Raw genomic sequence first — 27,055 nt, 5'->3', positions numbered from 1 at the left:
AAGGAAGAGTCAAAAATCAGGTCAAGGCTGAGAGACTATAGTTGGAATATAGAATACTGAAGATAGATGATAGAATCTTTACATAGGTAAATATAGAAGGGGCTCTGGGCATTGCTGTTTTAGGGTGCAGTTGGGAACAAGGCAGATTACAGTGAAGCAATTACTGGGGTCCAGGTTGTAGCCACCATGACATCCTGGCTGACTCACAGCAGTCAAGCAGATGGTCTCCTCCTCATCAAACACTTTGTGCTTTGTCCTAAGTCATCAAGTTTACACAGGGCAGATACATTACTAGAATTCTCGGTGGGTGGTGAATATCACTGCTCATGGGTATTCAGGGATCGTTTCTAATTATTTGGAGGTGGGGAAGGATGGGAGTGTACAAATTCTTCATCCTAATTTAGTTGCATCACTGCCAACTCAAAAAGTGTTTAGAAAGTAAGTGCCTTTGTCCCTCCCTCTATTAGGCAGCACCACCAAAGACTGAGCTTGCCAAACCAGAAACCCTGTGAATCAACCTAGATGACTCTCCTGCCCTCAACCCCCACATCTCATCAATTTCCAGGGCCTGCATGGGACTTCTTCTTTCCAACCACTTTTTTAGGCCTTCAGCGTCTATATTCATTTCCCACTACTGTCACAACAAATTACCACCAATATAAGGTTTTAAAACAACAAAAATTTATTATTTTACAGTACTATAGATACAGTATTGGTCTCAACAGGATAAAACTAAAGTGTCACCTCAAGAGCTGAGTTCCTTTTTGTAGGCTCTAAGGGAGGATCCCCTTTCCCTGCTCAGTTGGGTTAATGACAGCATTCACTTCCTTGTGGTCGTAGGACTAAGGTTCACATTTTTTGTTGGCTGAAGTCCAATCCCAACTTTAGAGGCCACCCATTCCTGGGCTCCTAAACCAGGTCCAGTTCCTCTCATACTTTGAATCTGGTTCACAAAGTTCACTTTATGGAACTCACATAATTATTTTAGATCCACTCAAATAATCCAGGATAAGCTCCCCATCTCGTGGTCTTTGAACTTAATCACATCCAGAAAGTGTTCCAGAGATTAGGGAGTGGACGTGTTTCCTAGATTCATTATTCTGCCGACCACAGGATCCCAACCTGACATATTTCAATAACTTCATAAGCAAGTTTCCTGACTCTGGCATTCTCTATGCTGTTTTCAGATTAACCTTTCTAGAACAACGAATGACATGTCTCCCATGATTTAAATGCTTTACCCAGGGTCAAATTAATGCTCTTTAGCTCCCATAGGAAACAAAACAAAACAACCAAACAAGACACATTTGGATTTTGTCCTCTTTTGTTATTTTACTTTCATTCCAATCTACACTTCACTTGTTCCCAACCCTTCTTAATACTTGAAACATGCTTCCTGTGCCCATTTCTGCACCTGACTCATATTTCTTCTCCTAAACCCAGCTCAGACATCAATCACCTCCTTCAGGAAGGTTTTCCTGACACTCCCTTCCCCATAGCTATAAACACAGGATAGTGTACTTTTCTAAACACCCTTGAACCTTATGCATATTCCTATTTGGGGCATTAAACACAAATGTGTTGTGATTTTCTGGTCTGTTTCACCTACAAAGTGTTTACGTTTGTGTCTCCCAGCCATATTGTGCCACTCCTAAATGTGTAATGTTGGGCAGGCTGTTTCACTTCACTATGCCTTCTCTTTCTCTTTGTGAAATTAAGGTAGCTATAGGATCTGTGAGGATTAGAACGATGACCTGCACATACTAAGTTTTGCTAATATTAATATTCCCAACTCTCTCCACAGAGCCACCTAATAGGAGGTGTTTAATGGGTGTTTGTGGTATGGATGGATTCATCGTGCTCCCATTAAGGTAAGAACCTTCATGCACTGCTACCCCGGGTCAGGGCTCCTCAGCAGAAGTAAGGCCCAGATTCTGCCCCATCCGCAGAGGGAGAGCTAGCCATTGGCCCCAAAGGCAGAAGTCCTAGTGAAGTCCGTGGAAGTGATTGAGACCAGACTAACTCCCTAGGAGCCAATTATCCTTTAACTGCAACCTCCGTGAATGGAAAGCAGGAATAATGAGTGTGTCAGACATCACCGGGTAGACTTGAGGCTAGTATAGGCTGAAAAGCCAAAAAAAGAAAAAAAAGAAAAAAGAAAAAAGACAGGTGGGATTGTGGGATTTGGGATTTAGGTGCTTATATATAGGGATATTTCTCATCAATACTAGTGGCAACTGACACCAACAGTCATGCATATCCGTTTCGTCTAGGCAGGGTGTAACCATGCATGAGCACATCTAACCGTCTCAACATAAGAAACAGAGGCCCAAACGCGTCCCTCAAGCCACCTGCCCCCTCCAGTGTATAGGTCTCTCCTTCCAGTCCGGATTCAGCTCCCAGGCCGTTGCCTGGCCCTCCTCCGCGTTCTAGGGAGCACCTGCCGCTCCACCCGGGGTGTCAGGTTGGGTTCGCCCCGTCCAGAATACCCGGTTCCTCCTCTCAGCCCCAGAGCCTCCTAGATCATTCACCTAGCCCTGCTGCCCTACCTCTCCCGCGCCTTCTCCACCTCTCCTATCCCCTTCCCGCCGGCTCAGCACGGGGATTCCGAGCGCCTCCTCCCACCTCCGCCCCCGCTCTTATAGCTCCTTCTGGCCCCGCCCGCGGCATTATAGCTCCTCCCACACCCTGTCTCGGCTCCTCCTACCTGGCGAGTTCGGACCGCAGCCTCCTGGCTCCGCCTCTCAGCTCCGTTCCGACCGTTTAGCCTCGCCCACATCCCCGCCCATGGCCTCTCCTCCCCGGCGGGCTCTGCCCTCACTCCCTTGGCTCCTCCTCTCAGCTCCGCCTCCGACTCCTAGCTCCTTATGGCCCCGCCCCAGACCTTCTAGCTCCTCCTCCTGGCCCCGCCCCGACTTCCTAGGGCCGCCCGTGGCCCCGCCCCTGGCCCCCTCCTCTCCCCCCGCCCTGGCCGCTCCGCTCCTCCCCGCGCCCGGCCCGGCCCGCCCCGCCCCCGGCCCCTGGCTCCTTTTCTCCCGCCGGCTCTGGCCCGCGCTCCGCTGATCGGTCCGCGGAAGCCCGCGAGCGTTCGAGCCGCTAGGGAACTCCGCGCCGTCAGATTTCCAGGTTCGCCTCTGTGTCCTGGCGCCACCGCGCCCTCCCTTCCGAGTAAGTGCCTCCCGGGCGCGCCGGTCTCTCCCACACCCTCGCGGGGCTCCCCCGGCCTCTGGGCTGTGGGCTGCTCCTGGGGGCGCGCTTTCCGCTCCCCTAGACTTTCGGGAGTGAGGGGGTGTGAGTGGGTGCATGTGAGCGAGTGTGTGTGTAAGTGTGTGTGCAGGAGCCCACAGCTCCGGAAACTCCCCGGAGTTTTACCCAGTTTCTCCGTCGCAGCGACTAATCTGAGACCTCCAGCTAGCAGCCCTTACCGACTTGGGCCGACCCCTTAACTTCCACCTCTTGCCCTGAGTCCCACTCGCGATTCCTTCCTTCCTTCCTTCTGTAGACGCGGCCCCCGCTATGTTGTCATGCCTGCCTGTTAAGAGCTCATCCTGTCCAGAGGACTGCCCGGGTTATCACGATGCCCCAGATTGCAGACCGAGATGCTGGCCTGAGATTGTAATCCTACCCTGCATTGTAAAACGGGCAGACTAGAGTTTTTGCCTTGAGATCGTTTGGTGGAGATTTGCTTTGAAGAAGAAAGGTGTGTGTGTGTGTGTGTGTGTGTGTGTGTGTGTGTGTGTGTCCGTCCGTCCTTGTGCCCGCTCGTGTGACATTCGAGCCCAAAGCACCTGATGCAGGAACATCTGATGAATGCCTTCGGACCCAGGGAAGCTGATAAGCATGTTCAAGCCAGGCTGACCAACCAAACTTTGACATTTCTGAAGGATGTTTATTGATTCAGTGACACAGTAATGCTAAAGCCAGCTAATTAACCAAAACACAGCACTCGGTAAAAAGGGTAGTAACCTGCGGGATCATGGAAGGAAGGGGACAGTATTGGAGAGCCCATTCTTGCAACGAAATCCTTGATTTACTTAAGACTGATAATTCCATGCCTCTGTAAATTATTTTATTGGGGGTGGGGTCAATACTACCTCAATGTAGGGTACATTTCTGCGTTAAAAAAAAGTTAGGGGCGCCTGGGTGGCACAGTCCATTGAGTGTTCGACTCTTGATCTCAGCTCAGGTCTTGATCTCACAGTCCTGTGTTCAAGCCTAATGTTGGGCTTCTCACTGGGCATGAGGCCTACTTTAAAAAAAAAAAAAAAGTTAATTTAAAAGTTTAATTTTAATCTGTACTTGAATCCAAGCATAAAATGATTCCCTGGTTGCTGTGGTTCCATCCAATTCTAAGTCTCTGAATTCTGTATCTCGCTTTATTCTTGCTATGTTCTTGCCGTGAAAGTAGAGATCCCCATAAAATTTCCCCACTTCCTTGATAAGAATTCATTTAAGACATGCTGATATGGAGAAGACATATCAAATAGAAAATTTTCATTGAGGTGTAAGGGTGGCAGAAAACTTGGTGGCTAAAGGAAATCACCGAAACAGAGCAGCCTTTAAGTTGCCATTGTCTCTTGGCATATGAATGCAAGAGTTGATAAATCACTTTAAGTGCTGCTTATCACAGCAGATATTTTTATCCTGGTTTCAATCCTGTGTTAACACAAAAGTGTTTCCACAGCGTTTTAACTAAGGAAACATTATGCTGTGAAATGTAAGCATATGACTCCATCTGTCTTAAAGGAAAGAAATAATTATCACACTTAATTAAACACCTGGAAACATTTATTGCCACCTTCTAATTAGATCTGTCATGGGGAGTTAAGTCAGCAAGTTATTGCTAATATTCTAGCTGGTAACACAATTAGCTTTTCTGTAGATTTTTGGACGGCTGTTTCCCCCACCCCCATACCCATTAATTGCCTCTTCCGTCCCTTGCCCACCTTTTGAGTTTTTACCTGTAATTTGAGTAACTTGTTTGGGACAGTGAATTCTGCCTACCCGCCTGTAAAATGTGAAAGCTTTAGATATTGGATGTTTCGTATTAACTGTTTTGCATGAACAGATGTAGGCCTCCTCAGCCATTATATTCATCTAGGTTATCTGATAATAAATCACTGAATAGAAGAAAAGTATAGTGATTCTGCATGAATGGGCCCTTAAAATTTTTTTTCTTTAAGGGAGGCCTTTAATCTCATGTGCCTTTTGGTCTAGTGTGTTTAAATTCAATGAGAAAACGGGTGGTGTGACCTGGAAAATCTCATCTTCGTTGTCCCTTAATTTTCTGTTTCTGACTAGATTACCAGATAGAGTCTTCATCTTGGTAGTGATGTGTTGTGAGCACAGGCCGTTGTGGGTTCCCAACAGAATGGAGGAAACCGAGGGTGAACGTGTACACCACAAGGACCAGAAACAGAGTTATTTTATGAGGTCTGTTCTCTGCAACTCTTTGCTCTGTTGAAATTGGAGGAAAGGATGTGTGGAGAGAAATGATTGCATCCAAACAGTACTCATTAGGAAATGCCATGTTGGGGGAGGAGTGAGTTTCTAGATGGTTTATGGCTCCGGGTAGCTTCACAGAGCTGATCCTTGCAATGGAGACTGCCACATGGCTGGGCGCTATAGAGGTCTTAAAGTTAATTGATTCACCTAATCCTTTTCTGCTTGGGACAGCCTCTTGGAACGAACACATTTCCTCCCGGAAGATTTCAAAGATTTCATCGGTGCTCAGTCAGAACGGAGTTTTGTTTCCGCACCTCACAGAATTGTCTGTTCCCCATCCCCTCCATCTTGGCACACGTTGAAGGGATTGGACATGGGGTCACCTTCAGAAGGCAGGGGAGGATCAGTGATAACACGTAAGGGCCACCTGTTCTCTCACGGAGGGGAAAGGGAGCGTTAGTGTCATCCCAGGACCAGGAACGCTGCTTTGGGCAATGGGGCCATGCACAGGGGCCTACCTGGATAAAAGAGTGGCCAGTGTCCCCTCACGTGGCATTCTCAGAGCCTGAGCTCTGATACAGAAGTTCAGGGAAGCACTGGGTGTGGTGGTAGATTAACTTTTATCACCTCACCCCTCCTCACGCTGACCACATCCTGCGTTTAATACCAAATGCACACAGTAAGAACTCAACAAACACTAGAAAGGAGCTTTGAACACCCGAACCTGTATGTTTTCCTGTGGGTAACAATTTACTTTCCACTCTCCTGTCCCTGGTTTTGATGACTGTGGCCCTGGAATCTGAGCTGACTGCAGTTTCTAGACTTTTGTCCATCAGTGGTGTTTACCAACAGCTGAACATGGATGATTTTTCAGGGTAAAAAAAAAAAAAATTCAGTGAACCTTGTTGCAAAATGTAAATGAGATCAAGTAGTATCCAGTGGACATCAGTTGGCATTCCACAGTTTGGTGTAAGAGGAGGAAATGAGCTACAAGTGGAGAGTAGATAATTCTAGAAACGAGAGGCACCAGGCCCTTTAGAGACCACCTGGCCAGTGGGTCTAAGACCATAACTTTTGCTGTTGTACAAGTCTGGAGGTGCATCCCCTCAGGCCAACTTGAAGGAGGGGAGCATCATTCTTTCACACAGCAGGGATTTATTGAGCTCCTACTGTGTGCACAGTCCTGCACAACCCTCTCATGTTCACACAGAGGGTTCTAGGGTTGTTGGAAACTTAGGAAGATGTTGGTAGGAACAGGCAACTGCCCCAGGTCTCTTGACAGTGGCAAAAGTGGGTTTAGAATTCTTCTGTTTCACAAAGTACAGGCACTTCCTTAGGATAGAAGAACCATTTTCAAAATGTTTTAATTTCACAGTAATAAGAAACCCAGGGACGCCTGGGTGGCTCAGTTGGTTATGCATCTAACTCTTGATTTCAGCTCAGGGCATGATCTCATGGTTTGTGAGTTTGAGGCCCGAGTAGGGCTCAGCGCTGACAGCCTGGAGCCTACTTGGGATTCTCTCCTCCTTTCTCTTTCTGCCCCTCCCCCGCTCATGCCTGCGCATGCTCTCTCTCTTTCAAAATAAACATTAAAAAAAAAAAAGAAAGAAACTGAAATAAGCACATTTCTTCTGATGTCTTTTTCAAAAAACCAGCAGTATAATTGTGATAAGCCTGATTCCATAGGACTTTGTTTCCTTAGCCTTTTATGTCGGGCAGAGAAGTTACCTGAGAAACTTGTTTTAAAATGTCATAGGCTGTGCACTAATCACTTAATACCCACCCATCCTTTTAGAGGGCTGCTTTTTCTCTAGAAGCAGGTACTTAGGGTTCAGAACCAAGGTAGCAGAGGTTCAGAATCATCTGCAGGGTTAGACGGACCTTGACAAATTTGTTTGCCTACCATTGTGTTTTTTTATGTAGAATGAGAGGGATTCTAGACCAACAGGACAGTATTTCTCTCAAGGTGACTGGGGGCCAGGGGTGCAATCATCTTCCCCACCAGAAAAAAATGGGTGAGAGGTCACAGGAATGGGCCTCTGCTCGAGCACCCCAAGCTGACTTATAAACAAATTGAGGTTTGTTTCTTTAATAACAGAGAATGGAATGAAATCCAAAATTCCACTTGTTGTAGTTTCCGTAAACATTGGAAAAAGGATGATTTTTAGTTTAGTCACGAAGTGGTTGGTTCACATGAGTCTGCGGGAATCAGCTGTTCATGTCTCAGCCACACTGGCTGTGTGACTTTGGACAATCCACTTAACCTCTCTGGGCCTGTTTCTTCACCTAAAAACTGGAGATAGTATTTACATCATGGGTTTGTTTTGTGGATTGAAAAGCACAGTGTTCCTCTCCTGTTGTCCAGTGTGCAGAAGACACCCAGAAAGCAGTGGGGTTTTCTGGCTTGGCCAAATTGGTCTCATTTCAAGAGGATGGTGTCTGTACTGGGTTATAGCAGAGTGGAGAGGGAGAGTGATAACTTGTACCACATGTGCTTTTAGCCTGAACTTTCTTCTTTTTTTTTTTTTTTTTTCCTGTAATGATGCCAGAGGAGCCCAGAGAATGGGGTGAATATAGCACTATTTCAATGATTCCCAGCTGCAAGGTCATGTGATTATAGAGCGAAATCTTGCTGCTCCCACTCAGGCTAAAGAGAAAGGAGCCAGAGCAGGGCATCTGGGTTTTATGTGTCTGAGCATGAGAAGAGCCACGACATCCTGGTAGCCTCCCTGTGCATGAGGGAAACTTTAAAAATCATGTTGCAGGGGTGCCTGGGGGGCTCAGTCGGTTGAGTGTCCGGCTTTGGCTCGGGTCATGAGTTCGAGCGTCGCGTCGGGCTCTGTACTGACAGCTCGGAGCCTGGAGCCTGCTTTGGATTCTGTGTCTGCCTCTCTCTCTGCCCCTCCCCTGCTCGTTCTTGTTCTCTCTCTCAAAAATAAAGAAACATTAAAAGAAAATTTAAAAACCTGTTGCAGTTCAGAAGTGAGCCTTGGGTTGGCCTTTCACCCCGGAAGTCCTTGTTTAAAAGAGGTAACAGATGAAACCAGATTATCCAAGACAGACAGGAAGATAGGTCTCAACGGCCCTTGATGTTGCAAAGGGACTCTTGCTAGCATGTCCTCGAGGGAAGTTGTGAGGTTTTCAGAGGGTGGGGATACATCTTCGGGGCTGTCCACTGGGGCAAGGTCTGCTGGGCACACTGCTCGCTCTCTCTCTCTCTCACTCTCTCTCTGTCTCTCTCGCAGGGCACGCAATAAACTCACATGTGTTTGAAAGGAGCCAACCTTCTCCTCTCCTCATCATTATTTAAAAAAAAAAAAAGTGCACCTGTGCAGCTCAGTCGGTTCAGCATCTGACGCTCAGTTTTGGCTCAGGTGCCGATCTCACGATTTGTTGAGATCGAGCCCCACGTCGGGCTCCGTGCTGACAGGGCAGAGCCTGCTTGGGATTCTCTGTCCCCTTCTGTCTCTCTCTCTCTCTCTCTGCCCCCCTCCCACTCGAGCTGTCTCTGTCTCTCTCAAAATAAGCAAACTTAAAAAAAAAAAAGTTTTCTTACAATATGACTGTCCACCAGAGTGAAGGAGGCAGGGGTTGTGGTGTGTGCCCACACACGCAGATACAACTGAGGAATTCTGCAGAAATGCCAGTCTTGTGAGAAAACCTGCAGATGCAATGTTGGCGACAGAATGCAGAGTTCAGAGCAAGTTTGATGAATCAGACCTTCAAGAAGTCAAGTCTCCCACTTGGTTGCATCCACTCAGTGATCAGGAAGTAATTCCTTTGTTTTCCTTGCTCCTCTCTTTAAAAAGATGAGGTCGTTTTCTGAGAAATGGCTGGTGTTTGATTAAATACTGTCACCACCCTAGGGCAGAGCAGTCGTGTTTAGTGACAGGAATCCCTTTGCCTCCGTGAAGGGAGAGGCCCCCAGGAACCCACAGAGTGTACCTGGGACAGGTGAATGAGCTCACACCTCCCCTCTTAGCCACTTTGCTCCTTTGCCTTTCTGGCCTGGAATGGTCAATAGTGCCTCAGAGAACGGCTGGTATCACTTGTCAGGGTAAGAGACCATCTGTTAGTAGGGAGGATGCAGGGGGTCCCTGCCCTGAGTGCCCTAAGTGGGATGGTGGTTATCTGTGCAGCCACAAAGGTGATACACCAAATGAAATGAACTTTTATAGTGTGCTCCCAAGCTGACTGCAAGTCGGAATCACCTGGGACCCTGGACACAAAAGGTGCAGATTCCTGGGCCCCACCTACTATAGGATCACAAAGGCTGGGCCTGGTAATCGGTATTTTTTTATGTTTATTTTTAACTTATTTTTGAACAACAGCAGGGGAGAGGCAGAGAGAGAGAGAAAGAGGGAGACACAGAATCCAAAGCAGGCCCCAGCTTCTGAGCTGTCAACCCAGAGCCTGACATGAGGCTTGAACCCATGAACTACGAGACCGTGACCTGAGACGAACTTCGACGTCCAACCAATGAGCTACCCAAGTGCCCCTTTGTTGTTGTTGTTGATTTTTAATATTTATTTTTGAGAGAGAGAGAGAGAGAGAGAGAGAGAGATACCAAGGGCAAAGGAATGGCAGAGAGAGAGGGGGGCAAAGGATCATAAGCAGGCACTGACCACAGAGAGCCTGATGTGGGGCTCAAACTTGAACCACAAGATCATGACCTGAGCCCAAGATGGACAAAGTCCCAGGCACCCCAAATCTGTATTTCTTGACTGATGCATTACAATCTCAAACCCCCTAGCCGGGGAGACCTGTTGTTTGTCTTGTTCTATAAAGATTAGTCAGGCAGCAGATACCTGTAGGGTTGTTTTTTGTTTGTTTGTTTTGGAGCGAGGGGTGCTTTTGGCAGTGGAAAGAGCAAATCTCTTGAAAGCACAGCATGGCTTTAAAGTTTAAAGAAGATTAAAATGAACTCGCACAAAATGAACACCTGTGTACCCATCCTGAGAAATAGCAAAGTGGTTTTTCTAGTAGGCCTTCCCCGGGTTGAGAAATGTTGACCCAACGATGAGGTCAGAAACAAAAAATAACAACCAAAACCAATAGTGGTGTCCCACGACAAGATAAAGGAACTGAGAGCCATGAAGCAGAGACATCAGGGAATGTGCTCAGCGTTCATTAGTTAAAACTCTAGATATCAAGTCAGTGGCTATGCTGACATCATCGGCTAGTGTGCCGGCAGACTGGAGGCCATCTCTTGGGGCTTTGTTGATCACTCATGTAGGATGGACGTGCTTTTTTCAGAAGCGGCAGATGCTGGGAGGAGCTCCAGGCCCAAGTGGCCTGTTAGGCCTACTCTAGGCCTCCTACCTGTCATGAGGTCCTGTTCCCAGAGTGGCCCTCTGTTTTCAAATATGGTGGGCAAAGGGAAAATGGAGAACAGGCTGTTTTCTCTCTTTAATGCCATTTGCTATAACTTCCTCCTCTTCTCCTTTTTCTCTTCCTCCTCTCCCCCGTCCCTTCCGCCCTTCCCCCTCTACCTCTTCCTCCTCCTGCTTCTTTTTTAGATTTCTTTTTCTTTTTTGCATTTTGAGTTGGGCTGATACTTGAGACTTTCTCCCCTATTTCTGAATTCTGGTCACTTTTCAATTTATCATTCTAATAAGGGCCATGGAGAATATTAAAGGTCTGCCACCAATGATACATACTAGTAATTTTAGTAGAACCACTGTCTTTCCCTCTAGGTTTAGACGTTTGACCAGAGACCAACAAGGATGGAAATGGACCAATCTGAGTCACGCTTGAGCCCTTCCTCTCTAGGCAGCATGCCAGGGGGCCTTCGAGTCTCGCAATGTGGGGAAAGGGGTAGACGGACGAGGCTGGATGGTGGCTTGCAGAGACTGAGAGCTCGGGCAGCGGATTAACCAGCCCGGTCTTCCCGATACCCACATGGACTCTGGGTTCCCTCCAGGCACACCCCTAATTTACCTTCAATCAGTTCTGTTCCCTTTTATGGTTGCCCGTGGTGTTTGTATATTCATGATAATAAATAGTATGCTGTATCGCTGTATCAGTTTGCTGGCACTGCTATAACAAAACCAGACTGAGTGGCTTTAACAGCAGGTGTGTGTTTCTCACAGTTCTGGAGGGCAGAAGACCAAACTCAAGGTTGATTTCTCCTGAGGCCTTTTACTGTGGCTTGCAGGCCGCCACCTTTCTCTTGTTTTCTCGCCCAGCCTTTTTTTCTTTTTTTCCATGTGCTTGTGTCCTTGATGTCTCTCTCTCTTTATTAAGGACGCCAGTTCTGTTACATTCGGTCCCCACCCTTGTGATCTCATTTCCCTTTAATTATCTCTTTAAAGGTCATATCTCCAAATACCCTTATGTTGGGAGTTGGGGCTCCAAGCTATGAGTTTTTGGGGAAGCAGTTCTATCTAGAACAACCACTTTTGTAAAGGATAGTACAAATATGATAGTGTCAGGGTTTATGTTTACTATGTATCGTATCCAGAAATCATGGTTATTATTTTTCACTTTAAACAATTACCTTTTGAAAAAATTAAAACATGAGGAAAAAAGTGGTTTTTTTTCTGTTTATCAACTTACTATATTTGGGCTCTTCATTCTTTAGTGTAGACCCACATTTCCATCAGGTGTTTTTTTGTCTTCCAGCCTTTAGAACTTCCTTTATTATTTCTTGTTGCTCAGATCTGCTGGCAACAAATTCTGTCAACTTCTTTTGTGCATATGCCTTTAATGTCTGTGTGTCCAGTTTTCTCCTTAAATGTTTATTTGTTTATTTTTGGGAGAGAGAAAGAGGGAGAACACAAGAAGGAGGGGCAGAGAGAGAGGAAGACAGAATCTGGAGGAGGCTCCAGGTGCTGAGCTGTCAGCACAGAGCCCAATGCGGGGCTCGAACTCACAAACCATAAGATCATGACCTGAGTCAAAGTTGGACACTTAACCAACTGAGCCACCCAGGCACCCCCAATTTCCCTCTTATAAGGACATCAGTCATTTTGTCTTAGGGCTTACCCTGACGGCCTCATTTTAATTGAATCATGTCTTTAAAGATCCAAATCACCTAATATAGTCCTGTTTTGAGGTACTGGGGGTTAGGGCTTCAACAGTTGATTTTTGGAGGCTGGAACAATCAGGACACTTTAGGTGGCATGTAAGAAAATGCCCCACTAACAGAGGTTTGAGCGGTAAAGTCATTAACTTTATAAACAGAGGGCAGTCTGGGGTTGGTCCCATCCGAGGTTTAACCAATGGCTCATATCACCAGGAACCAGGTTCTTTTCGTCCTTCCCTCTCCCATCCTTAGCATGTTACCTATTCTAATGCAGAGTTGCTGCCTCATGGGCAGAAAATGGCATGCTTAGCAACAGGCATTGCATGCTGTCCCCAACCTCATTCAAAGGCAGGAAGTGTGTGTGTGTGTACGTGTGGAGGGGAGATACGGGGCACAGAGAGGGTGGTGATAAATCTGTTCTGTAGTGTCCATCTCTTTACATCCGGGGGTGAGATCTTTCTTGAAGTCTCCTCAAGCCTCACTGGGCAGAAATGAGTCAATGGCTACAAACGAAGCCTTGAAAGTGAGTAGGAGTTGTTGAGGGAAAACTCTCTGGTGGGAGGTTGGCTGTGGCCATAGGAAGAAGGGAGAGGACATGATGAGGCCCCAGGTTCCCACGCTCTAGAAGCTGTGTAACTAAGGCCATCGCTATTCCTGATAATAATAAAACCAGGTTTTATTGGAATTAAAACTAAACACCTATGATGAGTAGTTGGGAGAAAAACAGAAGATGTGAGAGGTGTTGAAAATCACATATACTTAATTACTACTGGCAGTGACTTTTTAATGCCAAGGGCCATGAGTTTATAAAAATAGCCATACTTACTTTGGAGATGGCACCCTACATCCAAACCTGGAAGATGTCCATCAAATAGAGAGGTCTTCGTGTTCCTGGAAATGCTCACGACCAAATAGCAGTAATCATGACCATTTATGGAGTACTTACACGGGATCAGCCACTGTGCTGAGTGCCTCATATGTGTTATTTCGTTTCATTTGGTAATAGATTTGTGAGAATGGTATTAGTGTTTGTTTTTTAAAATTTTTGTTTGATGTTATTTATTTTTGTGAGAGAGAGAGACAGCACAAGTAGGGGAGGGGCAGAGAGAGAGGGAGACACTGAATCTGAAGCAGGCTCCAGGCTCTGAGCTGTTAGCACAGAGCCCAACTCGGGGCTTGAACTCATGAAGTGTTGAGATCATGACCTGAGCCCAAGTCGGACACTTAACTGACTGAGCCACCCAGGCGCCCCGACAATGGGTATTAGTGTTAATCCGCATTTACAGGTGAGGAATTGAGTTTGGGGAGGTTAAGCAAACCCCCAGATGGCTGGCGGAGCTGGGATTCATACCCCGGAAGTTCAACTGCCTCCCTTAGGTGTGCTCTGAGCTGCTGCAGGGCAGTCCTTCTCCATAAAACTGCTACAAACTCCCTCGTTTTCTGGGAACTCGCAAAGGCTATTACCTCCCCGGCCAGCCAGTGTCTCCTTCATGGATAAAAGTCCTGTGATTATTTCAGATGTAATTCACATTTCAGAGTAAGAGTGTGGACCTTCAGAACCCATGGAATGGCACCTCTCAAGTGGAGAAGGTTAACTTGGATGTCCTATTTTGTATGGGGAAAATGACGGACGACGTAAATAAACCCAGAGAAATGTATCTTCTGTCGTTGGCTCGTGCAGCAGAGTGCCAGTCTGAGTGTTGGTAAATCTGCCCTCGGGTTTATAGAGTGTTGCGTGAGGCAGATTTCCTAAAAGCTGGGACAGCTTCTTGACAGTCACAGTGCAGAGTCTGCACCCTGGGGAATACCTAGGCAGCTAGGGGTTGGCCGTAGTAGTACTGTGTATGCTTCTTGTCCCTCTGGTGGCTCTGATGCCAGCAACACAGCACGGTCACTGCTCCAGTGTCCCGTCCCCACAGCTCAGAACCAGCGCAGACCCCGTGAGCCTGTATTTCTTCACTCATTTCCTGACCTCATGTTGCTAAAGCTCTAACAACACCTTGCATGTGACAGTTCAGTTAGATTTTAGGATTGCTAAAGTTTTGGGGGAAAAGTTTTGTTCATTTGCAGCCTGAAGCTACTGTTGCTAATAGCTTGCCTGGGGGCGCTGAGTAAGGGAGAGAATAAGGGGTGTAAATAATTATGGGAACTGGAAGATGTATGCTGAATGTTACAACTTTGAGTCAAGTGGTGACTCTCACATCTGTAAGAACCCAGTCGGTATCCAACAGCTTTTGGCTATTCCAGTAGGCATCCAAGAAGGTTTTTTTTTTTTTTTTTTTTCTTTGCAACAAGGTGTTTTTATTAAAGTGTGTGGACAGGACCCCTAGGCAGAAAGAGCTGCCAAGAGGTCATTTTATAAAGTTTATTTATTTATTTTGAGAGAGTGAGAGCATGGGGTGGGGAGACGGGCAGGGAGAGAGAATCCCAAGCAGGCTCTGCACTGACAGCACAGAGCCTGAGGTGGGGCTCGAACCCCTAAACCATGAGACCATGACCTGAGCCGAAGTCAAGAGTCTGATGCTTAACTGACTTAGCCACCCAAAGCTCCCCGCCCCGCCGCCCCCCCCCCGCCCTCCCCACCAGGTAATTTTGAATTGACATTGCCTTCGGCATATTTTGGAGCACCCTATTTGCTTGTGAAATGTTATAAGGGAAGTTTTAATCAGACCATTATAGATGCAATCATTTACTTTAAACGTGAAAGTTTCATTGAAACAGAAATCCTTCCTAAGACACCCGCTCCCAGCCGGTTTGTTCCAGGGCTCCTTTGTCCTCTATACCTTGGAATCTCTTCCATCACTTGGCTCTTTCTGTGCTGACACACCTTGATTTTCTTTAATGCTTTTTTTTTTCAAACCTTTGCATTGTAAAATAAAACATAAATACCCAAACCCACAGAAAACAAACACACACTTGAGTGACTTTACTGTAACAGGAACGCTCATATAACCATCACTCCAGGCAAGAAATAGCATTTGGCCAGCCACGCCACAAGTGCCTTTGCGTACCCAGCCCCAGTCACGTTCTCCTTCGTCCCTCCAAAAGTAAATGCCATCCTGACTTTTATTGTAATCACTTCCTTGGATCTCTTCATGGTTTTATCGCCCAAGCGAGCAGCCTGACCCAACAATAGTTTAGTCTTGCTCATTTTTTAAAAAACTTGTAATCTCTTGTAATCTGCAGATTCCCTTAACATCCTCCCCCATTTGAAAAAAAAATGTATATGTATTTTTTTGTTATTGTTGAAGGAGCTGGGCTGTTTGATCTGTAGAGTTTCTCACAGTGTTGATAACAAGAAAGATGTGCACTCTTGGTGGAGTGAAGCTTGTGCCTTTGCCCACTATTTCCTGCATCTGGGTCGGGAGACTTGATCACACTCAGGTTTGATCCCTTTGGTAAGATTACAAGTGTTGTGGGGTTCTTTGACGGAAGGCTTCTTCCACACTTTTTTTGCCTTTAGCGGCTGTCGGTCCTCAGTGTCTGGTTCCATTCGTTCATTGGCAGTTGCAGAATGGTATATTCTAATTCCACCATTTTGGTTTTATTTACTAGTTGGAATCATCTTATAAGGATAGACTCCCCTTTTGTCTGGAATCCCTGTTTTGTTTTGTTTTTTAATGAGATATTTCAGGACTATAATCCCGACACTAGGGATGGTCATCCACTGGAGTGGTCATTGTTTTTAGGTCTTTTTACTCATCAGAGCTGGGAAAATACATCCATAGACATATAAACATCTATCTACAAGCATATGCACACATGTGAAAATAAAATACACTGTGAGTTCATATTGATAGTTCCAAGGCAAGTTCAAGATGGTAAGTTTTTGTTCAGCCTCTTTTATATTACATTTGTTATTTTCTTTCTTCCATGCTTAGAATCCTGGTATTTTAGTCACACACAGCGGAGATAGAATGTCTTATAATTACCTATTTTGATTGTCCTGTAATACACATAAGCAATCTCCAAATAATCAGGTTTGATTAGCAAAACAGTAAAAATCATTTCTTTGGCATATGCCGTAGTCATTCCTCCCCAGTTTTTTTATGGTTGTACTATATCTACATTGTCAGATCCTATAGCCATTATATATTGAAATCTCCCTTTTAATACTCATTTAGTTTTATTCCTGCAGGTAACTTTGTATATGTTGCTTATTATCAGTATGTTTAGACATTTTGATTGAAGCCCTTTCTCTGATCAGTTCCTTAGGTAATTCCCTGATTTTTGTTTGTTTCCCTAATTTCTTTTTTTCCCTTGATTTCTTCTCTCTCTCTCTCTTCTTTTTTTTTTTTTCTTTCAGGTTTTGGTTTTTTTTTTAAATTTAATTTAATTTTTTATTTTTTTAAATTTACATCCAATTAGTTAGCGTATAGTGCAACAATGATTTCAGGAGTAGATTCCTTAGTGCCCCTTACCCATTTAGCGCATCCCCCCTCCCACAACCAGTTTGTTCTCCATATTTATGAGTCTCTTCTGTTTTGTCCCCCTCCCTGTTTTTATATTATTTTTGTTTCCCTTCCCTTATGTTCATCTGTTTTGTCTCTTAAAGTCTTCATACGAGTGAAGTCATATGATTTTTGTCTTTCTCTGACTAATGTCACTTAGCATCATACCCTTCAATTCCATCCACATAGTTGCAAATGGCAAGATTTCATTCGTTTTGATTGCCGAGTAATACTCCATTATATATATGCCACATCTTCTTTATCCATTCATCCATCGATGGACATTTGGGCTCTTTACATACTTTGGCTATTGTTGATAGTGCTGCTATAAACATGGGGGTGCATGTGTCTCTTCAAAACAGCACACCTGTATCCCGTGGATAAATGCCTAGTAGTGCAATTGCTGGGTCATAGGGTAGTTCTGTTTTTAGTTTTTTGAGGAAACTCCATACTGTTTTCCAGGGTGGCTTCACCAGCTTGCGTTCCCATCAGGTTTTGGTTTTTTAAATTAATTAATTAATTTTATTGTCAGGTCAGCTAACATACAGTGTAGTCTTGGCTTCAGGAGTAGATTCCTGTGATTCATCACTCACATACAACACCCAGTGCTCATCCCAACAAGTGCCCTCCTCAATGCCCATCACCTCTTTTCCCCACCACCTCACCCCCAACCCCATCAGCCCTCAGTTTGTTTTCTGTATTTAATAGTCTCTTAGGGTTTGCTAAAAGATTTTACTTTAAGTCATCTCTGCACCAAACATGGGGCTCAAACTCACAACTTTGAGATCAAGAGTCACATGCCCTGCTGACTGAACCAGCCAGGTTTCCCATCCCCTAATTTCTTTTTTTAATAATCTTTTTTTTTTTTTTTTTTTTTAGTTTTTATTTATTTATTTTTAGAGAGAGGGAGAGAGTACAAGTGAGGAAGGGGCAATGAAAGAGAGGAAGAGGGGGAAGGACAGAGAGAGAGAATCCCAAGCAGTCTCTGCACCACTAGCGTAGAACCGGATATGGGGCTCAAACTCACCAACCATGAGATATGACCCCAAGCAAAATCCAAGGCTTAACAGACTGAGCCATCCAGGTGCCCCTCCCACCCCCTAATTTCTTGATAGTACTTTGTGACCTTTACATTAATGTCCTTGGACCACATTTTCTTTTCTTGAGAATCTTAAATACGTTTCTCTATTTTCTTCTGACCAAGTATTGTTGTCAAAATTCTGATGATGATAATTTAGTTTTCTATCCTTCTGTATGACCTGTTGTTTCAGCACTGCTGAGAACCTCAGCTTTGTGCCTATTTCCTTCCATCTATTATCTACATAGTCTTCCAATACAATGATTAGTGAGTTACAATGTTACCAAATCCAAGTATATAACTTGGCCTGCCCTGGTGCCAAATAATCTCTGTCTCCTCTTAACTGAAAATAAGCCACTTAGTGTGAGCAAGTATAGCTTTTTATCTTTGTAACCTAAGCTCTACCTTGTGAAGTGTACAGAGTTAGTGCTAAATATATACTTGTTTATGAAATAAATGATGCGGAAGGATGTGGGTTTTTCCCCCTTCCTTTTTAGCCTGTCAGGAACTGCCCCGCCTCTTCAGCTTTTTTCCTCCAATCAGGCACGGCTTTTCCCACACACCTGTGGTGCCCATCAGCCCTCGCTGTCCCTGTGCTCAGGAGGTCAGGTTGTGTGGCCGTGTTGTCACGTTATTGCATTTCCAAGATAAGCACACTGGGAACCCCAAAACAGGGGTTCTGCCGCCTACCCCAAATGCTTCTATGGCCCCGTGCCTGCTTGCACTCCTGGTTGACCATACCTTGACTTCTTACTGTGGGTTTTAAGGCCCGGGCCCCTAGCATGTGGCGCCCAGACCCCAGCCTCTCAGGGTACCTGAGCTGCCACCTGTCCCGTTTCTTTCTTGGCTGACCTTTTTGTTCTTCATGGCTTGGCTGCCAGAACCCATGGCAGGATAGCAAGATGGATGCCTTGGCCCACATGAGATGCCAGATGCCTTTTGTTCAACATATGCACTGTATTTAGTTTAGGTTTTTTTTTTTTTTTTTAATTTTTTTTAAACTTTATTGATTTTTGAGACAGAGAGAGAGAGCATGAACGGGGAAGGTTCAGAGAGAGATGGAGACACAGAATCTGAAACAGGCTCCAGGCTCTGAGTTGTCAGCACAGAGCCCGACGTGGGGCTCAAACTCACGGACTGTGAGATCGTGACCTGAGCCGAAGTCGGGCGCTCAGCCGACTGAGCCACCCAGGCGCCCCAGGTTTTTGTTTTTTTTTTTTTTTTTTTTAATGTTTATTTATTTTAGAGAGAGAGAATCTGAAGCAGGCTGGGCTCTGAGTTGTCAGCACAGAGTCTGACACTGGGCTCAAACTCAAGAACGGTGAGTTCATGTCCTGAGCTTGACACCTAACCGACTGAGCTACCCAAGTGCCCCTAGTTTTGAAAAATTAAATGCCAGTTAGCGGCCAAAGCTTCTACGGCTCGCTGCTGAATCTCCCCCTGCCCCTCCCCCCAACATCGGTCAGTCACATAATTTATTGATCTGCCTGCCTCCTGAAGACTGTTGAGTTTGTAACCTCTGACCTCTGGTATCTAAAGCTTCTCAGAGCATTTGCCATATGGGCATGACTGTGGGCTGTCCATTTATATGCCTGGCCTGCACTAGTCTACAACATCCTCACCCTGGTTCTTTTTGTTAGGCCCTGGCCGGTGGGCCTTGCAGAATATTTTTTCCCTTCCCTCTTGAGCCCATTAGTGTCATGTGATGAACAGGAAAAAAAAAAGTTGTAATATGTAGCTTTTACAAATATTCACCCTACAAAAGCAGTGATAAAAAGGTTCCAGAAGCAATGGAATAGTGACTCATCTCCAGTGAATGTGACCATTGAGGTGATCTCGGGAATACAGAAGATCGAAACCCCATAGCCTGGAACGCATCAGAGAAATCTCACTGGTAACAGGGAGTCAGTGATAGGGAAAAGCTGCCCATGACATGAGAAGTTACTCTGGTTGCCTCACTGTTCTGTTCTTGGTCAGTAGCCCTGAGGTGAGGAACTTCCCTTAAGCTCTCCACTCCTGTGGCTGCGCCCACGGGAGACAGCTCACTGGCCTGACTGACCCTTGTGAGTTTTTCCCCAGATCTAACTTCTCCAGTCTCAGTCAAAACAATCCTGGGAATGACTCATTGCTCCTAGCAATGTCCAGAGATTAATATGGATTTGTGTGAAAACATAAGCGTATTTTCTCTTCTGCTCTTATTAATTCAGCAGAAACCATGCTGAAGGCTTTTTCTTCTTTTCCTGCCCCTAGCTGCCTGTATTTTTGCCTTTTGCCTCTGGTTGGCCCACGGGTGAACCCAGCTATGGTGGTGTAGACTCCATATTTATTGAGCACCTACTGTGTGCCAGGCCTTATGCTACGCTTTTATGTACGTTGCCCAATCCTAGGTTCTGTTATTATTACAGACCTTTTAAAAACTGGGAAATTGAGACCACAAGAGTCTAAGTCATTACCCAAGTCAAAGGCAAAGCTGATATTTAAATCTATTGGTTCTTAACCACACAGCTGTACTTCCTTTTGCAAAAACACAGATTTTACCTAGCCAACTTGCAGGTGCTTGCCTTAAGGGACAAAGCTCTGGGCTCTAGGGGTTAGAAGGTGGAGCTGGCTACTCTGTGACATTTAGATCTGCAACAGACTTTTCTCAGAACTTCCCAAGATCCCTGATTTTGACTCGGTAGCATCAATGGGAGGGGCAGTGGGGAGTAACACAAATAAGTCTCTAGAGTCTCAACACCTTGGGTAGCCCCAAGTTTGAAAATGCACAGGTGAGAGCTGCCGTCTTCTTGATAAGTCAGCAGTGTTACAAGCACCTCAACAGGGGACAGAAGAAGGAGGTGAAACTCAAATGTGTAAATTCTGAAATCTGGTAGACATTCTAGTAGTGAATTTGGTGGAAAAGGAAGTTAAAATGACCTAAAAATAAGAACTCTGAATTTCTTACTGTTTGTACTGTCTCTATAATTGTTCTCGGATTGCCCTTTTTTAAATTTCCTCTGGATGACCACTTATGGCCACTTAGGTTGTGCACTGCACAACTGCAGGGGACACTGTTCACAAAGATTATAGTTTAAATGGTGCTTCTGAAGCTGTGCAGTGCACAATTGGAAAACCTTATTTTGTAGATCTTTGATTTTTTTAGTTTTTAAATTCTTTTTTTTAAATGTGTGTTTATGTTTCACAGAGACAGAGAGTGCACGCGCGCGTGAGCCAGAGAGGGGCAGAGAGAGAGAATGGGACAGAGTATCCAAAGCGGGCTCTGCACGGATAGCTGATAGCGGCAAGCCGTATGTGGTGGGGCTCGAACTCACGCACTGTGAGATCACGATCTGAGCTGAAGTCAGAGGCTCACCTGACTGAGCCAGCCAGGTGCCCCTCTTGGTTTGAATTTTTAATTGAACTATAGTTGACATATTATATTAGTGTTAGGTGTACAACATAATGATTCGACAAATATATACGTTGCAGAATGTTCACCATGATAAGTGGAGTTACCATCTGTCGCCATACAAAATCATTACAATTTTATTGACTATATTCCCTGTGCTTTACTGTTCATCCTCATGACTTATTTTATAACTGCAAGTTTGTACGTCTTAATCCCCTTTACCTATTTTGCCTGCCCCAACCCTACTCCCCCACCCTTTTTTTCAATAAGCATTGTTTCTACCCAGGGGTAGAAATATTCTAGACAAATTTTGCTCACATGGCCTTTTTTTTTTTTTTTTTTTTTTTTAATGTTTATTTATTTTTGAGAGAGAGAGAGAGAGACAGAGACAGAGTGTGATCTGGGGAGGGGCAGAGGGAGAGGGAGACACAGGAGCTGAAGCAGGCTCCAGGCTCTGAGCTGTAGGCACACAGCCCGACGCGCGGCTCGAATTGACGGACTGTGAGATTGTGACCTACGCCGAAGTCGGACTGTTAGCCAACTGAGCCGCCCAGGCGCTCCCCTCTGGTCTTTTTCAAGTAACAAGAGGAGCCTGCAGCTGTACGGTCTACCGGAAGAAGCCCTGAGTGAGGCTGTGGAGTTACTGGCTGTGTGATCTCGCGAGACATTCAACCCTGTGGGTCAGAATTCCCGCTTCTAAGAAATGTAAGGTGTGGACTGTTTAATCTCGAATCCCTCCCAGCTCTGAAATTCTATGATTCTGATTATTATCACCTGCGCTGTGCGTTGGCATTTTAAGCCTATAAACCAGGGAGGCTGACGCCACCGGTGGAGCAAGAGGGGAGAGCTGTGGGACTCTCTGGAAATAATGCTGTACTGCCCAGTGTGGAATGAGGGATTCAGTTCCAGGGTCTCGGAAGGCAGGACTCTGGCCCTGAGTCTTTCCAAGGAGGCTCCCAGGCTGCAGAAAGTCCTGAGATACTCCTGTGAGTGAATTTATTTTTAGATTATCTTTATGCTCCCCTTCATTGCCAAGATAAGCGATTGTTAACTATATTAACATATGAGGAAATTCGCTGAATTATGTCTTACACAAGAGAGCCCATTTGCATCTATCTAAGACGCTGATACAAGTAGCCACGAGTGAATTCATTTTGGGACAAAAAGAGTTCATTACAGTGTTGATTTTAAAAAAATGGAAAAAAAATCTCTAGACAACTTAAAGATGCATCAGCTGCTAATATGTATTACTGCACTTCCTTGAGATAAAACATTATGCGCTTTTCCAACAAGGCTGGTCTCTGTGCACTGATATGAAAAGATCTGCAAGATAGATTAAGTTACGAAGCAAAATAATGATCTCATTATGTTTTAAAATACGTATTATATGTTTATGAGTCCATCAGCATTTTTTTTTTACAAGAATGAACAATATACTAATACTGGAACTGAGTGCTGGAAGATGGGGAAGGAGTCTAACTTTTGATTTGATACATTCTGTGGTGCATACATTTCATAGTCGAAATACATGTAGTAAAGGAGAGAATTTAGATTTCAGGTGAGTTTTTGAGGTATTCTCAAACTTCTCTCGAAAAATCTGTATGAACAAAGCATGCTGAGCAAAAGCAAGGTGTGGTCTGTAAATTAGGCTCTGAACGTTAGGGAAGTCCCCCCACACCACCTCTGTAGCCTTTATTATACTGCTCTAAACACACAGCTCCCCAGTGATTGCATGTATTCCTCTAGTGCAGAGTTGTCAGTGGCTCCCTATGTCTATCAAAAACCAGTCCAGGAGAGCAATATGGCCGGGAGGCAGATTGTGGGCTCATGGTTTGTCTTCAGTGCATTTGGGCAGTATTTGTCGAGGACCAGGCAGTGCTTGCTCAGGGATGTAGGTCCATGACATGCTGTTTGGAGACCAGATCTGACTTCTCAGAGCCTCACCTTAGAAGCTTCCTACTTGTAAAAAGCACATTGTCAGGAGTAAAAACAACAGGAAATGCAAGGCTCCTCACCCAAGCCCCAAAGGACAATATTTGCTCACATGCCCTTCCCTCCGTGGTCAAGGCCCTGTCTGACCCCTGTTTCTCCTCTGCATGTCTCCTTGGATTCCCATTCCTAAACTGCATTGTTCTAGAACACACCCCTTTCTTCTCTGTTTTTGTCTTTGCTGGCTGTGTCTTCCTCTCCTACAATGTCCATCACTTCTCCTTCCTGGACAGAATTAGACTATCCTTCAGGATCCAGTTCAGAACCTTTCCTGGTTCAATTCTTTACCAGGAAAAAAAGGCCTTGTGTATTCTCTTCCTCTTAAGAGTCGCTCACTCTGATCTCCCTATCTTTATCATGATTATGTCACTTGTGACATCATCCTTAGTTTACAGCTGTCTGTGAGCTACTAGATAGCCATCCTGAACACAGTGACTAAGTCTTCGTCATCTCTAGACCTCATTTTTGGTCCCACATTCTCAGAAAATAGGTGTGAATGGGTGACTTCATTGTGATGATTTGCCTAAATATTATTTTACTTTCATGTAAGGGATTCTTTTAGGTTGAAGCTGAAAATGAGGACATTTCCTTGAAATTCACCATTAAGGAAAGGTGAGCTCGAGTTTCTTTCCCTTTGCAGGGATTCAGCTTGTAAGTTGTAGAGCTGCTATTCCTGAAGAATGTTTAAGGAAGAGACAGGCAGGGCTTTATCTAGGGTGGTCCCGGCAGTCACCACCCTTTACATGAGTAACTGACTCCCAGGTTCTCCGCTGATGAGGTGAGATCTTATCCTGATAATTTTAAAAAGCAAACAAACTACACCCGCTATTAAGACAACTCCCAGCTTAGGTAAAGGGAATTTAGAAAGAAAACACCTAGTAAAGTTGTAGATGTGTGGGAGAAAGAGGTATGTTTCATTTTCCTGTTTCTTTCCATGCCTGTCCATGGTTATACGGATCCATATTATAATCCATTTTAGAGCGGTGACCGTAGGGTATACACAGGTTAATAGTATTCTGCTTTTCTCTTAACATTATTTCTTACAGTTTCCTCTGTTTTGATGGACATTTGATTTTAGTTCTCAGTGAGACTCTTGGAGTAGAGTTGATCGCTGCCTTTCTCAAGCAAGGACCCTGTGAAACAAAGATGTAGCCTGGGGCAATGTCCGCATAGTATATGTTTTAAAAGATGTAATCTTATTCCGATATTGCTGAGATGCACTGGAGCAAAAATATTAACACAGGATTTGGTTGAAGTTTGCAGCACAGTAAATGAGATTAAGATCATGAACCACTTTAAAACGTTTTCTTAAGTAAATACACATCTTTAAGAGATTAGACGGAGTTTTTCCCAAGGAATGACTTTCATATTTACAAATGCGTGTTGGGAACAGCTGGAAGACAGCCTTCCCTTATCAGCCTCAAGTTGTTTGCTAATGAATTTCAGGGCTCCAGCACTAATAGGATGGAATAATTTTACATAGAAGAATCAATCTCTAGCATCCTTTTTCAGAAGAAACTAATCTGGTTGGTGCCTTTAGGCAATGAGGTGTGTTCTACATGAGGAAATCATTAGGGCTAAATACCAGAATCTCTTTGAGGTCTGTGCACATAGTCTCCAAAGGGGGGGGTGGCATTTAAAATTAACTGCACAGAATGCTAACAAGCACTATATACATGCCTTGTTGGAACTAATCTTGCTTTGGCTTTAGGCTAAATCGACTAGATTTGTACTCCCTTTGTTGACTTAAAAGCCACATTGACTCCTTTTTACAATGTTAATGATTTTGTAGCTTTCCTACAGGGAGGCTCTTAACTATTTTGCGATTTCTATCATCAGCCATAGTCATTAATACAAATAGCAATCAAGGTAAATTTATCAAGGTAAATTTACCATCCTGGTCACTTATCTGTTAGGAATAGTATATTTTATAATTGTCTTGTTTTTTTATACTTACTGGGTACAATCTCATAATTTAGCACAGACGTGATGATCAGATTTCTGTGTGTTTCCTAAAGGAGTGATTGCATATTTGTGTGACTTCTATGGCTTGGTCTATAAAAGGACCCACAAGACTGTGACTGTTTTTTTTTTTTCTTTCTATTTTTATTTATGGATTAAAGAGAGGCCTTAAGTCCTACTAGTCACCCAGAGCATCTACAGCCAGTCCCATTAGGACAGACCTTATGAGAAGGACTCAGATCCTAACCTAGTTCAGGATTCAAGAGAGGACCTGCACTCAGCTGGAATCCTCTTTAAAATATTGGAGGATTCAGAGGAAATCATCTTAATTAGAAAACTGTGAAATGTCTTCAATTCCTGGGACTGGGGCCAAGGTGCCTACAATGGGGGTTCTGCCAGGTTCAGGCCGTTTGGTCCCGGCTGACAGCAAACCTTTTAAAGTGGTTGCTGTTTATTATTGCCTAGTCTCCTCCCCTCATTACCTTCTCTGACTCTTGCTTCTTTATCACCTGTGACCCTGCAAAGCTGCTCTCGCCCTGAGATAAGTTTAGGGATATCAGGGTGGGAGGCAACTTCAGAGGGAGAGGTGAGGTGAGGTCGCTTTGTGTTCCTGGCAATGTTTCTTAAAAGCCCAGGCAGGCTGGGAGCAGAGTCCAGACTATAGGTGTTTCTACTTCCACAACTACCAAGGCCTTAAAGTTAAAAAAAAATAAAAAAAATAAAAAAAAGAAAGAAAGAAAAAGAAAAGAAGAAAGAAAATTGAAATTACAGAATGATCCAAAGGCAATATGAAGTCAGCCCAAGATGTAACTTCCACCAAAGGTTTTGTTCAGTTTTTTTATTCTTTTATCAGTCAATCAACTAACGATTACTGAGTGACTCACTAAAGCTTGCCGAGAATGAAAAATTCACAAAGAAGGTCCTTGCCCTCTGGGAAATGTTAATCTAGTTCTAAAAGGTAAGGATATAAATAATTGGAATACAACCGATACAAAGAATTGGAATGTAATGTAGACCACACCAGAGAGGTACATCAGTTATCTGCTGCTGCCTAACAAATTGCTCCAAAGCTTAGCAGCTAAAAACAACAATAAACATCTCTTATTACGTATGGTTTCTGTGGGTCAGGAATTTGGGAGCCACTCAGCTGAGTGAGTCTGATTTGGGTTGTCTCATGAGGCTAGAGTCAGCAAGTTGGCCAGTTTGCAGACATCTGAGGATTTTTCCTGTTTTTTTCCTGTGTGTGTGTGTGTGTGTGTGTGTGTGTGTGTGTGTGCGCGTGTGTGTGTGCATGTATGTGTGTGTGTGTGTGTGTGGGTATGCGTGTACATGTGTAGGTGTGTGTGTGTTTCTTCTGAGGAATGAACTCCCAGATGGTTAGTGCTGGCTCTGAACGGGAGGCCTCAGTTTCTCACTATGGAGACCTCTCCATATGTTTACTGGAGTGTCCTCATTACGTGGTAGATGGCTTTCCCTAGAGTTAGTGATCCAAGAGAGCACAAAGTGGTCGCCTGTCTCCTCTTTCACGATCAAGCCTTGGAAGTCACACAGTGTGACCTCTACACTATCTCATCCGTTACACGGCTCTCCCTATCCATTGTGGGTAGAGGCTACACAAGGGAGGGGAAGCCAGGAGGTGAGGAACATTGCCTGCCATCTTGGAGACTGGCTCTCTCCAGAGGCAGAAATCTTGTGTGGTAATGAAAAGACAGTGT

At 44.7% G+C, this 27,055-nt stretch overlaps 1 protein-coding gene across 1 annotated transcript in view; it reads left to right on the top strand.

Annotated features, from left to right (window-relative positions):
• The first annotated feature begins 3,006 nt into the window (after nucleotides 1-3,006).
• Nucleotides 3,007-27,055, top strand: part of TNFAIP8 (TNF alpha induced protein 8) — a 131,834-nt gene continuing 107,785 nt past the window's right edge. Inside the window, exon 1 of the mRNA XM_060636311.2 lies at nucleotides 3,007-3,168. Within this exon, the coding sequence (XP_060492294.1) occupies nucleotide 3,168 (1 nt within the window). The 5' untranslated portion in view covers nucleotides 3,007-3,167. The remainder of the gene's footprint in view (nucleotides 3,169-27,055) is intronic.

The sequence above is a fragment of the Panthera onca genome, chromosome A1, assembly GCF_046562875.1.
Source record: "Panthera onca isolate mPanOnc1 chromosome A1, mPanOnc1 haplotype 2, whole genome shotgun sequence".
In the NCBI taxonomy this organism is placed as follows: Eukaryota; Metazoa; Chordata; class Mammalia; order Carnivora; family Felidae; genus Panthera; species Panthera onca.
This window is presented reverse-complemented; position numbering and strand designations above follow the sequence as displayed.